This window comes from Sphaerodactylus townsendi, linkage group LG06 (assembly GCF_021028975.2).
Source record: "Sphaerodactylus townsendi isolate TG3544 linkage group LG06, MPM_Stown_v2.3, whole genome shotgun sequence".
Classification (NCBI taxonomy): Eukaryota; Metazoa; Chordata; class Lepidosauria; order Squamata; family Sphaerodactylidae; genus Sphaerodactylus; species Sphaerodactylus townsendi.
The window spans coordinates 85,848,554-85,861,585 of NC_059430.1; the positions used below are offsets into that span (position 1 = coordinate 85,848,554).

Genomic DNA, 13,032 nt, shown 5'->3' on the forward strand with positions numbered 1-13,032 from the left:
AGCAGCAGGCCACTGGAAAGACTGGCCAACTCTTGAAGCCTGCACCACATCATGGGATTACTCATCAATAGGGAAGGCAACAGGGGAGGCTGAGAGCCTGGAATATAAAAAGCTGCAGCTGGCTGGCTGGAGTCTGGCAAAGCACCGGCCAGTAATTTGCTAAAGGGAAGGGCCCGGATTATGCACAGAACTCTCTATTATCCAGGGCGCTTGCCATAAGAAAAATGGACTAAAGATCAATGAGCATTTCAGTAGCATAGCATGCAGACAATACCTGTAAAATAAGCATGTCCTGTCGCAGGTCATCTCCATGTTTGAAGATAATGCCAATCGTTTCATTGGACAGGGATGTAGGATCTGCGCACTTAAACTCTAGCCAAAGTGGTTTTTTCTTAGATGCCATTATTTTACACTTTTCTATCTGCAAGAAACACATTTATGTATTTCATACAGCTGTAACAATGTCAAGGCTGAAACAGGCTTTTTAAAACTATGTGTTTACTCTTAGGTAAACAAAATTGAAGTGTTCATCATCTCCAAAATTAATTACCTCTAGTCAAAACTATGTTCATGGATCTTATTAAAAGATCTGTTTATGATCAAGTTTGTTCAAAACAAAAATCAACACTTAAAATGTCATGACAATAACACAGTAATGACCAAAGCTAAACTAAGGGACTCTTTGGCCAATCTGGTTGTCTTTGTGCTTAGCTCCTACTCTACTTCCTCACATGGCTTCATGATTCCCCATCTAGCATGAAATTTTGGGCTGCACTTGATTCACAGTACAATTATGTAGCTTATTACCTCAGGACAATGAAATTGAACATAACGAGATTTACCTTTAAGTAAACATGACTAGGATCAGGCCATGACAGAAACTAACTTGCAGAAATAAATTCAAACTTTGGGTAGGTGGAGGAAGAGCTTTGAATTGTGGCTTTGTAGAAACAAGGCCACACTGTGTCAAAGACTGAAGAAGATCACAAGAAGAATTCTGCTGGATCAGACCAATGTTCAGCAACTTGCTTTCAATCTGGACAAACCACAAGCAAAGGTCCAAACCTCCCCTTTTTTGCATCCCCTGGCAGGATAATTTTGCACATGGAGGTTCTATTTAGTCACCTTGAGACACTGATAGAATTATCTAACTTGTCTAATACCTTTTCAAAAGGGGCTACACTAGCTGCTACCATTTCAACCAGTAGGAGAGTTCCAAAAATGGAATGTGTAAAGTTCTTTTCTCTCTTCTCAATCTGCCTCCTATGAACTTCATAGTGTTCCTCTAAGTTCTAGTACTTTGGGAGAAGAAAAGGTCGCAATATCCACTCTTCTGCATTAAGTTCCACTGAACTCTGGCCTCAATGTTGTACTCTGCATAATGGATTAGTCTTCATACCTTCTCAGTTCTTAATCTGGGAACAAGCAGATTGTGACATCATGGTTTCAACATCTCTGATACCTACACATTCTGGGCCTTTATAGAAGATTTCCTTTACTAGGCAATCCCACATTCTCATACTCAAGAAACAAATTTTATTAACAGCCAATCCAGACTGCTCAGGCAGTGGGACACGAGGCCATTGTGGAACGAGCCATGCTGCCTCTAAAGGGCTTCTCCACAGCATGGGAAGCACAAGAACAAAAGGTAAACCCAGGCCGTTCAAAATTCCCTATAGGAGATAATGGGCATATGCCACAAAAAATGTGGCATGCATCTGAGGCTGGTTGCATCGGCGCATGGGGACTGGGAGGGCAGTGGAAGCTGACTGCAGTTGGCTCCACCCCCTGGCATGCGCCTATCCACACTGTCACATCTTTCTGTACTGACAGGGCTGGGGGATGGCAACGGCTTCTGGGGTTCGATGCCGCATGGCATATTTACCCTTGCTGCCATTGCATTTGCCTCTTGCACTGGCAGGATGGGCACCCATGTCAGCACAGGGCTGAGCTGACTCTTTAGATGAGTCCGCACCCCCCTCTGGATTGGGCTGTAATTCCCCCCCAAAAGCCAAGGGAATACAAGGCTCAGTTTACAAGTTTCTTTTTATCATCATGTTTTTGCTTGGTATTCAGAGAGTTTATCTTCTTAGCTGTCTCTCCACCATATTTTAAAGAGAAAGTTTGAAGTCTGTTGTAGACCAACTTAAAGAAATCTGCTCTCATCAAAATGCAATATTTTTCCTCAGCTACCTTTCAAATCCCTTGTCACCCAAGCTACTTTTTAAACTTAAAGATTAATTAAATTTGGAACACTCCATGAAGTATCTGTCCGAAAGGAAATAAACAAAAGTGTAATTTAGAAGTGTATACATTTTAGAAGTTAATTTTAGAAGTTAAATACATTTTCAGAAATACAAACACTAAATGAGCATCCAGTATATTTACCACGAGGGCTCCTGCTTTCAATCCAGGGTCATATGGAACTCTAAAGCATTCAGGAAATTTACTGTCCTGCAGTTTCTCAAGTTTTTGTTTGAGTTGTGTGATAACTAAAAATTGTAAATTAGAAAAAAATCAAAAATTAGTTCGGAAAGTGGACAGATTTTTCAGTGTTGTGTGCAAGCTGAAAGAAAGGTTCTGTCCTTTAATGTACATTCACGGTACGTTGTTTCAAAAAGCCTATTTGACTAGACAATCTTCAGGAAACAATGGAAAGCAAGGGCCTCCCTCAGAGCACTTCTAGCCCTCTCAGGATCTATCTGCAGCTTTACCCAACTTGACCTTTGAGGGAACCATGACCTAGATTAAAGGTAAAATGTGCTGTCGATTCACAGCTTAATCACAGTGAACAACACATGGAGTTCTAACTCATGGAGCTTTCAAAGCAAGAGATGAGGAGAGGTCGTTTGCCACTGCATTCTCTTCCCAGCAGCCCCAGTCTTCCTTGATGGTCTCCCATCCAAATACTAATCCTGTTTACCCTCCAAGGTCTGATGAAATCAGGCGCTCCATCATCTAGATTGGAAATTACCAAAGTAACTGCACAGTTAGTGAAACTTACTCTGTGGCTCACAGCGAGCCACATCCCTAACTAACGTCAACTAAAAGAGCCACATTACTACAGAATGTTGTGTCACCCCACCAAACACACTCATACAGTGATATAAGACAGAGTTGTTAAATATATAACAGTATCTATAACCTTTTCAATTATCAAAATACCTCTGAATGTGTGGGGTTGTCTCCCTCCATCAGTGTTGTACCCCAGCCAGCCCTTAGGTATGAAGCAAGAGCAGATGCTTACAATTCAACCACAACCTCCACTAGGCCCACTCTTCAGGAACACTGGTGGCATGTCAAACAGCCACACATGACTCCTGAGTCACTTACTGTCCCAAAGTTTTTTCAAAATGTAAAACTGTTCATTCAGTCTACTTTTGACACCAAGTGGTGTCATCAAGGCTGGACTTGGGGATAGAAATTCAGAGTCCCAGATTACAGGATTGGGGGGGGGGGGGGGGGGGTCAAATGCAAACTGTAGTTAGTAAGACTTGTGGAACACAATGGAACTTACTTCAGTGTAAATATAGAATCCAGTCACACCAGGAGTACTGATGTCAAAACAGTGGGGACAGACAGGACAAGTTTTTTGAATGTTCATGGCATACCTCTCATTTGAAGCATGCATTACCGTCTAAATAAGGATGGGGCCATACATCTAAAATGATCTAACTGCACCACTAATGACTTTACATAATTTTACAGCTTACCTTGCTTTGTACATATAGTAGGAACACATTACAACTAAGATACTGTGTAAAATCCATTCATACCTTGAGGAGTGACATCATATTTTTCAGCAGAAACCAGCTTTATCTCCATTGTTACTTTATGTAAGAGCTCAATTACTTGAGCCTGTTTCAGGAAGTCTTGAAGCATTGCTTTTCCACAGCCTCTAAGATAAGCCTCTAGGATCACAGCAAACCTTTGCTGATAGTGCATAGATTGTGCAATCTCACTTCTTAAAAACCAAAACAAAAAGTGTCCAATTCTTTTGTTCTATGGGAACAGAGGGGTGTGGGGGAAGGCATTAATACACAGGACATCTTCAGATTCCATTTTGTCAATATTTCCATTTTTAAAAAATCCAAGCACTTACTTTTAAGCCTCGTTTAAGAAGAAATCGGGCTAATGCACTGTCATGATAAGGCTCAAATTTCACAGCCTGAAGAAGAGATAAACAGGAAAGGGTTTATTTAAGTTTTCCTATCATTTGATATAATCGGACTTCAATGCAGTGTATGAAACAAAAAATCCTGATTAAAAATAGATTTAAAAGGAAACAACATCTAATAAGTCTGGTTCAGGAAGAAATGTCTCAAGGGATCCTCCCCATATACTGGATCTATTCTTCAGAAGAAACAATGGGGGTTTTGCAGCATTTCACTGCATCTGACAAAGTGGGCTCAATGGCCACAAATGTTTACGTTACAATGAACATGTTAGTTCTTAAGATCTGCATAAACCTCTTGTTCAAAGTGTCTACTTGAGGATAATCTGGAGTTCTCCTAAAAGGAGAGGGAACAGTTGCTTTGTAGTAGACAGAGACATTCTGGGAAAGAAAGGAGCAGACCCTTCCTTAAGGGTCACTTGACTGTTCAAGAGTAGTGGTACTTATACCCAGTTAATACTCCCTCCCTCCCTCTCTCTCTCTCTGCCGCCCCTCCCAGGTCGGACTCGGGGTGATGTACAACCAAAATTACATTACATAAAAACTGTCCATCTTCTTCCCTGCTTTAACTTATCTCTGAATGGTTGTTGATGCAAGGACAACACAGACAGAATAGGAAATGTCTGTTCTTGAATTTTTCAATCTGCTGAGTAAACATATATGACTAGCTTAACATGAGATCACTTGGTCACCTGTATTACTACAAATATGATGTAATTTTTTTCTTGCTAAGCTTCTGTTGACAGTCATTTGCATCAGCAAACAACAAATGAAGAACTAAGTGGGGGAAATTGTACAATTTGTTCAGAGTTTTGAAGAGTTTCTTTTTCCTGCTTTTCTCTATAATTTTTCAAATTTCACAATACCCACACTTTATGTGCTTTGAAACATTTAAACACTGCAGTTTTCATTACATTTATTAATATGTTCTTTATGGTTTTATGTCTTATGTATTTTATTTCATTTCTATCCCAACTTTCTTTCCAATGGAGACCCAAAGTGATTTATAGCATTCTCTTCTCCATTTTATTCTCAACAACAACCTTTAAAAGTAAGCTAGACTGTAAGAACATGATTAGCCAAAGGTCACCAAGAAAGCTTTAATGGCAGAATGAAGATTTGAACTTGTGTTTCTCAAGTCCCAGTCAGACACTCTAATCATTGTACCATGCTGATTCGAAGAAACCATAAACCAGAATTCTCTTAAGTTACATTTGCTCATGTGAATGGGGGTGGGATGAATGCATATATAATTGTTTATTCTAATTCATAAAGCAAGTCTTTGTGGAGGAGATTTCTACATATTGATGACAGCTGACTCCAAACCTAAAAATGATCCAGGGTGGCCAACCTATGGTGCTCCAGATGTTTATGAACTACGATTCCCATCAATCCCTGTTAATGCATTTGATAGTCTAGATCTAGTTTGATGTATGTTGTTGTGTTATCACTGCTGTTATTACTATTAGTATATTATTAGATTTGTAGTGTTAAGTCGCCATCTGAAATTGGACTTTATTTTAGTCTTATGTATTTACCAGTCATAATGTTATAATGTATTTTATTTACCTATGTTGTTAGCCGCCCTGAGCCTTCAGGAATACGGCGGGGTACAAATTAAATGGATGATGAGGATGATGAGGATGAGGATGAGGAGGATGAGGATGATCATCATCATCATCATCTGGGGCACCAGAGTTGGACACCCCTGATCTAGTTTAAAGGCTTTAAATAAAACTGACAAACCTGTGGGATAGAATTGCACTGTGTGGGACCCCATAGGATAGGACCCACACTGATAATAACTGATCTCCAAATGCAATTCTTTGAGTCTGGTCAGCGAGGAATGATTTGATCCAATCCAAAGCACAATCCCCTAATGCCTACTTCTGCATCAAGGAACCTCAACAAGAGGGTATGGTCCACTGTTTCAAAGACAGCAGATAAATCCAGCAGAAGCAACAAGGAGGCCAGCCTTTGCATTGAGACAGAATTTGTCAACTAAAGCCAGTAGGGCCACCTCCATCCCATAGACTGGCCTAGTTGAGGAAAGTTGTTGGTGACAGATTTATAATAGATACTAAGGATTAGTTGACATAGGCTGATTCCGCATGGGCCAAAAACAGCAGTGTGAAACCGGTGTGAAAATGGTGTAAAAGGGTTTAAAACAGTGTAAAAGGGTTTATACTGTTCTCACACTGTTTTCACACCGCTGTTTTTAGCCCATGCGGAATCAGCCATAGTCTTTACATGATTTTAGAAACCAGATAGGAAAGGATCCAGGGCACGGGTAGTGACCTCCACTGATCCCAGGAGTTTGTCAATGTCCATCACAGAAACTGGGTTAAAAATTCTCAAGACTGGAGCCAGAGCAGTTGTCGAATAATGCGAACACAACGTGATAGGTAAATAACTAACTATGGACAGCTGTGCTTCGTATACAACTGGAGAAAAAAAAACCCTTTAGAGGTAAACTATATTTGTAATCTCCTTTTCAAAAAAACAAACCTATGTTTATTCATTGCTCACCATTCTGAAGTGCACAGATACTTTTCCTTCCACCACCAATAGACCTGAATATATTAGAGGTACCAGTTGGTGGCCCAATTTATTATGAACCTCTAATCCCTATTAAAACCTGTGAGCTCTGTTCTAAGAAGAGGTAAATTACATGTTTGCAAGATGCCCAGTAAGCTTTCAGGTACAATGTTTTCTTTTGTGCTACTAATGTAAGTAGCATAATTTGTTCTCTGAAATTCCACAGGGTTGTTATTTTTCAAAATCTCTAGCAAAAAGCAAATTTGGCAATAATAGGACCTCCAAACCATTCACTGAAATCATTTGTTGTTTTTAATTGGCTAAGTATGGTTTGTCAGCACAGTGAACAAGTGACTTATAGATCATGCCCATCAGAATTACACCCTTCTAAACTGATTTACTTCTAAGGTATTTGAACAGTATAATTCTGCTTGGGATGACATTGTTAGAGGCTGTCCCTCTGCAGTCCAACAGTCAGAAACAAAGGTATCTTCATCTGTCAATGCCTTTCCCCCAATCAGACCTGCTAAGTCCAATAGGTGTCAATGGAATTGCTTCTAGCAGTAGTAAACAAAGTAACACCATTCTAATTCCACCGAAATCTATGGGTCAAAAGGATGTAATTGTAAATCACTTCCATGTTGCACTGTTGCACTGAAGCAAAAGAGCTAGTATAGTGTAGCATAGAGAGCCAGTGAAGTGTAGTGATTGGTGAAGGTTAGATTAGTGCAGGGGTAGGGAACCTGCGGCTCTCCAGATGTTCAGGAACTACAATCCCCATCAGCCTCTGTCAGCATGGCCAATTGGCCATGCTGGTAGGAGCTGATGGGAATTGTAGTTCCTGAACATCTGGAGAGCCGCAGGTTCCCTACCCCTGGATTAGTGGCTGGAAGACCTGGATTTGAATCCCCACTCTGCCATAGAAGCTCCCTAGGTGACCTTGGACCAGTCGCACACTCTTAGATAAATCTATATCTATAAATACCACTCACTGACTGACTCATGCACAGAACTCAAAAACCACCGAACCTACAAAGTTGAAATTTGGCACACCGTTTCAATATGTGGTTTAGGTGCTCACTAAGAAAGGATTTTTTCAAAATATTCAGTTTTACTCGAGTTATTACATATTTACTGTTTTAACTGCTCATCTCTGGCCATTTGCGTGAACATTCTAAGGGCAAACCAGCCCCTCAGTCCACAGACATGCTGCACGAACATTCTAAGGGTGACAGTTAAACACCACCAGCTTCAACAACAAACAGGCTGCAAAAAAAGCATGCTGAAAGTCACCCGGTGCTAACAGACATTGTGGCTGTGAAAAGTACTCCTCCAACTCCACCCTCACACATTAAAACACTGCTACAGCCAAATACAATCAAAAACAGATTACAAAACCACACTCATCACCTTTGGACTCTACCAAACATTTGTCAGGTTTTGCATATGGACATCAGATTGATTACTGTGCAGACAAGTTTACTGCTCTCGGCCTCCAATCACCCTATGCTTGGTGTCGTGCTCTGAAGTGGCAGGATGAGTCCCCAGGAATGTGCTGCAGTGGCGGTACATTCCAGCTCCCTGCCCTTCAACCCTGCCCTGAACCTCTTCACAGCCTGCTCACTCATCAGCATCCAATGACAGAACACTCCCTTTCTGCATCCTGAAAATACAACGGCTGCTTCCACATGACATCTTTTGGAGCCCACCAGGTGAAAAAGAGCAATAACACATTGCATTAGAAAAAGACAACTACAGGAAGCTGCTGCAACATATGCGAAAACAAACCCATCAGTCCACAGACAGGCTGTGAGAAAATATGCTGCATGTCACCCAAAAGTTCACAAACAGGCTGTGAAGAAGTATGTTGAATGTCACACCAAAATTCATAGAGAGCTTGTGATGAAGTATGCGTAGCGAAGCACAGGTGCCCTGCTAGTAACTTATATCACAAGGTTGTTGAAAGGGTAAAATGGAGGACAGGAGAATGTTGTAAGCCACTTCAGATCCCCATTGGGGAGAAAGTTAAGGTATAAATGAGTTAATTAAATAATAATCGATAAGATTAATTTAGAATAAATGGTTTGGGGATCATGTTACAGATAAATAGGTAGTACAAGCAAGGGGCTTGTGAAGAATCACCGAAGGAGGAAATAATTTATAAAACATAGACCATCCCACGTGGCGTAGTGGTTAAGCACTTGCACTGCCACTCACACAGTCAGGAGTTCGAGCCCCCTGTGGGTCAGACATCCTGGCAGCTGGCTCATGGTCAACTCAGCCATCCATCCATTTCTTGGTCGGTAAATGAGTCATAGGTCATAGCTAGGGGATAAAGAATAGCCAGGGAAAGCAATGACAAACTACCCCACAAAAAAGGTTTGCCTATGAAATCACTGCTCACAGTGGTACCCCAGGGTCGGATAGGACTGAAGGGGAAATTTTTACCTTTACTAGACCATTCCACAACATTTCCTCCCCAGGGTTCTCCAAAACCAGGGGTCTTCAACATTTCTGTGCCAGTAGGCACCTTTGAAATTCTAATACATTGTGATGTGCACAGCCACAAAATGCTTTCCATGAAACGGTTGCTGGAGAAGGTAGAGCCAGGCAGAAAATGGCTGCAGCAGTTTACCTTCAGTTTCAGAAGGCAATTTCGCACATGCAGAATAATGCACTTTCAATCCACTTTCACAATTGTTGGCAAGTAGATTTTGCCATTTTGCATAGTAAAATCCAGCAGCAAAGCAGGGGCGAAGCCACCAGGAGAGGGTGGGGTGCACGACGCACAGGGCGGCACACCTTAATTCATTCCTAATCACGGGAGGGGTGGAAAATCTCCTCCCCACCGGCAAGAGCTCCTTCACCAGGAGCTCCCCACCACTTACTTTTAGGAATGGAGCAGGCTGGAAGCCTGCCTGCGTTGCCTGGGCCTTGTGGGAACTACATTTCACAGGGGCTCCTGGGAAATGTAGTTCCCACCAGGCCCAGGCAATGCAGGCAGGCTTCCGGCCTTCTTCTCCAGCCTGCTCCTTTTCTAAAAGTAAGTGGGGTGGGGCGCCGCAAGGGGGTGCCGCGGGGGGGGGGGGCACCGGGGGCGAAAAAGCCAGAGTGTGCACCAGGTGCACTCTGGTCTAGTTACGCCTCTGCTGCAAAGTGCACTGAAAGTGGATTGAAAGTACATTAATCGTATGTGAAGATCCTTGTGATGAAATAGCAGCTATTGCCAAAGCAATGTCTTTAAAAATTTGCTCACCTAATCAAATATCTAATGGCCAATCAGAAGTCTTGCAGGGGAAAAGTCCTACTTACCCTGCCCACTTTCTAAAACATGTGGTGGGCACCAGAAAAGGTATCGAGGATGCCATGGCACCAAGGACGTAGGTAAGGGGAGGGTTCTCAGGTTCAGACCCCCCCATTGCATGTCCGAAGCTCTGCCCCCCGTTTGTGGGTTTTTGTATTTTTAAAGTGTTTTTTAGGTTTTTGGCCTGCAGGGGGCGCAGTGTTTAGGCTAGCAGCACCAACATTTCAGGCTATTGTCAGGTGACACTCCTGATGATACCAGCCAAGTTTGGTGAAGTTTGGTTTAGGGGGTCCAAAGTTATGGACCCCCAAAAGGGCTGCCCCATCCCCCATTGTTTGCAATGGAAGATAATAGGAGATGGGGGCTACACATTTGAGAGTCCATAATTTTGGACCTCCTGAACCAAACTTCACCAAACCTGGGTGGTATCATCAGGAGAGGCTCCCAAAGATACCCTGAAAGCTTGGTGCTGCTAGCTTAACAATTGTACCCCTGACAGCAGGCACCCCCCAATTTTTCCCAGATTCTCTTTTTAAATCCACCCCCTTCAGCATGGATTTAAAGGGAGAATCTGAGGTCCCAAGTTTAAACATTGAAAGTCATGCTGTTTCAGGGTGGGGGATAATCCACCCCAAAATAGCATCACTTTCAATATTGTTTCATCTGGGGACCTCAGATTCTCCCTTTAAGGTGGATTTAAAAGAAGAATCTGGGCTCCCTAATTTAAACACCATTGAAAGTGATGCTGTTTGGGGGTGGATTCCAGCATCACAGCAGATGCCTGAGGGGGGGGTGTGTGTGCAAACCTCACATTTTGCACTGAGCTCCATTTTCCCTAGCTACCCCTCTGCCTGGAGGGGAGAGAGAAGGAACTGCCGGCTGCCAGCTGGGAGCCCAGCCGGTGGGGGAGGCGGGGTGGGCGGGTCACGGGAGCCTGCCATCCCTTGCCTTGGAGAGCTGCTTTTATAAGCACTTAGGCTGGGGGTGGGGCTTGGGAAGGCGTGGCCATGTCCCCAGAGGCAGGTGGGGGCGAACCCCCCTATAAAAAAATCTATACCTACGTCACTGCATGGCACTCAATTCATGCTCATGCTCTAAACTCTCAGGGGCTTGGCTAAACTTTCCATGAAATGGCTGCTGGAGAAGGTGGAGCCAGGCAGAAAATGGCTGCAGCAGCTTACCTTCAGTTACCTTCAGCACTTTCTCCTGCTGCAACCATATGGATACAGTGGTGGCGAACCTTTGGCACTCCAGATGTTATGGACTCCCTGCCAATTGGCCATGCTGGCAGGGACTGATGGGAATTGTAGTCCATAAAATCTGGAGTGCCAAAGGTTCGCCACCATGGGCATAGAACCTCAACTGCTATAAGCCCTCTGTCCCTTCTGTCCTCATCAAGCATTATTGTGTGAATCGAGGAATGCTGCTGTAAATTTCGTTGTGCGTGCACAATGACAATAAATGCTTATGCTTTAGGTTTTTTTTATTTATTTTAGGAAGGTTTCCCCTCAACACCAAGAACATATGTTATATGCTCAACACACAAAAAAAAGTGAGTACTGTGTTCAACCACAGATGGCACATCTTTGCCCTACATGCTCTGCCACCATTCATCTCCCCACACTCAGCAATCTGCCTTACTAATTACCTGTATCACTTTTCCCTCCAACAGGACTAGCTGCATGCTAAAAAAACAAAATATCTCCTAGAATGCTTCACTGGACTATACAAAATGAAATCTTTAAAATAGGGAAAGAGAAAGTGAAGAACAATGTTTAAGCCATAGGGAAAGACTCCAAACCTGTAGCTTTGTTACAATGGAGAGTAGGGTGAGCAGCAGTTAATCCGTGGTGAGGGATACAAAATGCACCAAGGGCAAAGGTACAAAGAAGACTTTTGACTTGTGCTCACTAGTTTGTATTTTGGTTGGTCCTAATAAAAAGGCATTATATTATTGTTGTTGGGTTTTTTCTCTATGACCAATGTGGCTACCAACTTTTTTCATCCTGACAGTAATTCTTTAAAAATAGTGCCCATTGATTTTAATGTGGCTATGGTAGAGTCCCCCACTACATAAAGTATTCAAATAATGAAGCTGCAGAAACCCTTCCCCCATCACTTTTTCTATTTCAAGTGTCAGATTTAACCAGCACAAATTCTAATGACAGGATATACAAGGCTAATTTTGGAATCATGTAAACATGCAGAGTCATACGGTATATCCTGTTCTAAAGCTCACTGCTTTTCTCTTCTTAAGAAAGGTGTCAGGGCTATCCTTAATCACCACCTCCTACTCTTTATCCATAGGCCGAAACAAAAACTGGCAGCACAGCCATTTGTGAGCCCATCAATTCCACAGCCATTTGTGAGCCCATCAATTCCAGCTACAGTTATGTAATTGTCAGTTTTCCCAAGCAGGAAAAGCAATCCATCAACATAATTCAGAGGCAACCTCTGTTTCCACTCTAACAGAAATATACCAGAATGCAGAATTTACATCCATGGCTTTGGCCCTTAATTATGCTGCATCCAAATGTTAGAAGAAACCTGTGTCTTCTCTTGTTTGCATTTGTTCAACCCTCTTCTCCCCCTTGAATAGATCATGAGTGAAGGCATTTTGGTTTCAGAACCATAAAATATATGTTTTCTACAGGTGCAGAGTGTAAGTTTAAATGTCCCATGAATCTGCTTAACTAATCAGCCTCTGTAGTGCTGTGAGCCAGCACACCAGGGGCCACCCCAGCTCAGTCCTCATAGGCAGAGCTGGTGATAGGTAATAGCTTACACATTGCCTCTGATGGGAGTATAGAAATACTCATGAGCTATGGTTGTTGCTGCAGAAGGATCTGAGCCAAGACATCCTTGCAGAACTACAGGAGCTGTGGGGGCTTGACCATCAGGAACTTGCCTGGCAAATTAAATGGCCAATCTGCCCCTGTCTTTTCCCCTACAAGCTGGGATTTTAAACTGTAGATCCTGTTATCTCAAGGGATACATAAGCTGTCTTATACTGAAC

At 42.6% G+C, this 13,032-nt stretch overlaps 1 protein-coding gene across 6 annotated transcripts in view; it reads right to left on the bottom strand.

Annotated features, from left to right (window-relative positions):
• The window catches only part of PIK3CG (phosphatidylinositol-4,5-bisphosphate 3-kinase catalytic subunit gamma), a 135,145-nt gene that overhangs the window by 12,654 nt on the left and 109,459 nt on the right, over positions 1-13,032 (bottom strand). For all 6 annotated transcript variants that reach the window (XM_048500083.1, XM_048500088.1, XM_048500087.1 and 3 more), the window contains 4 exons: positions 4,103-4,168; positions 3,777-4,002; positions 2,389-2,492; positions 275-421 (listed from right to left, as the gene is read on the bottom strand). In XM_048500083.1, coding sequence (XP_048356040.1) covers positions 275-421; positions 2,389-2,492; positions 3,777-4,002; positions 4,103-4,168 — 543 coding nt within the window. The remainder of the gene's footprint in view (positions 1-274; positions 422-2,388; positions 2,493-3,776; positions 4,003-4,102; positions 4,169-13,032) is intronic.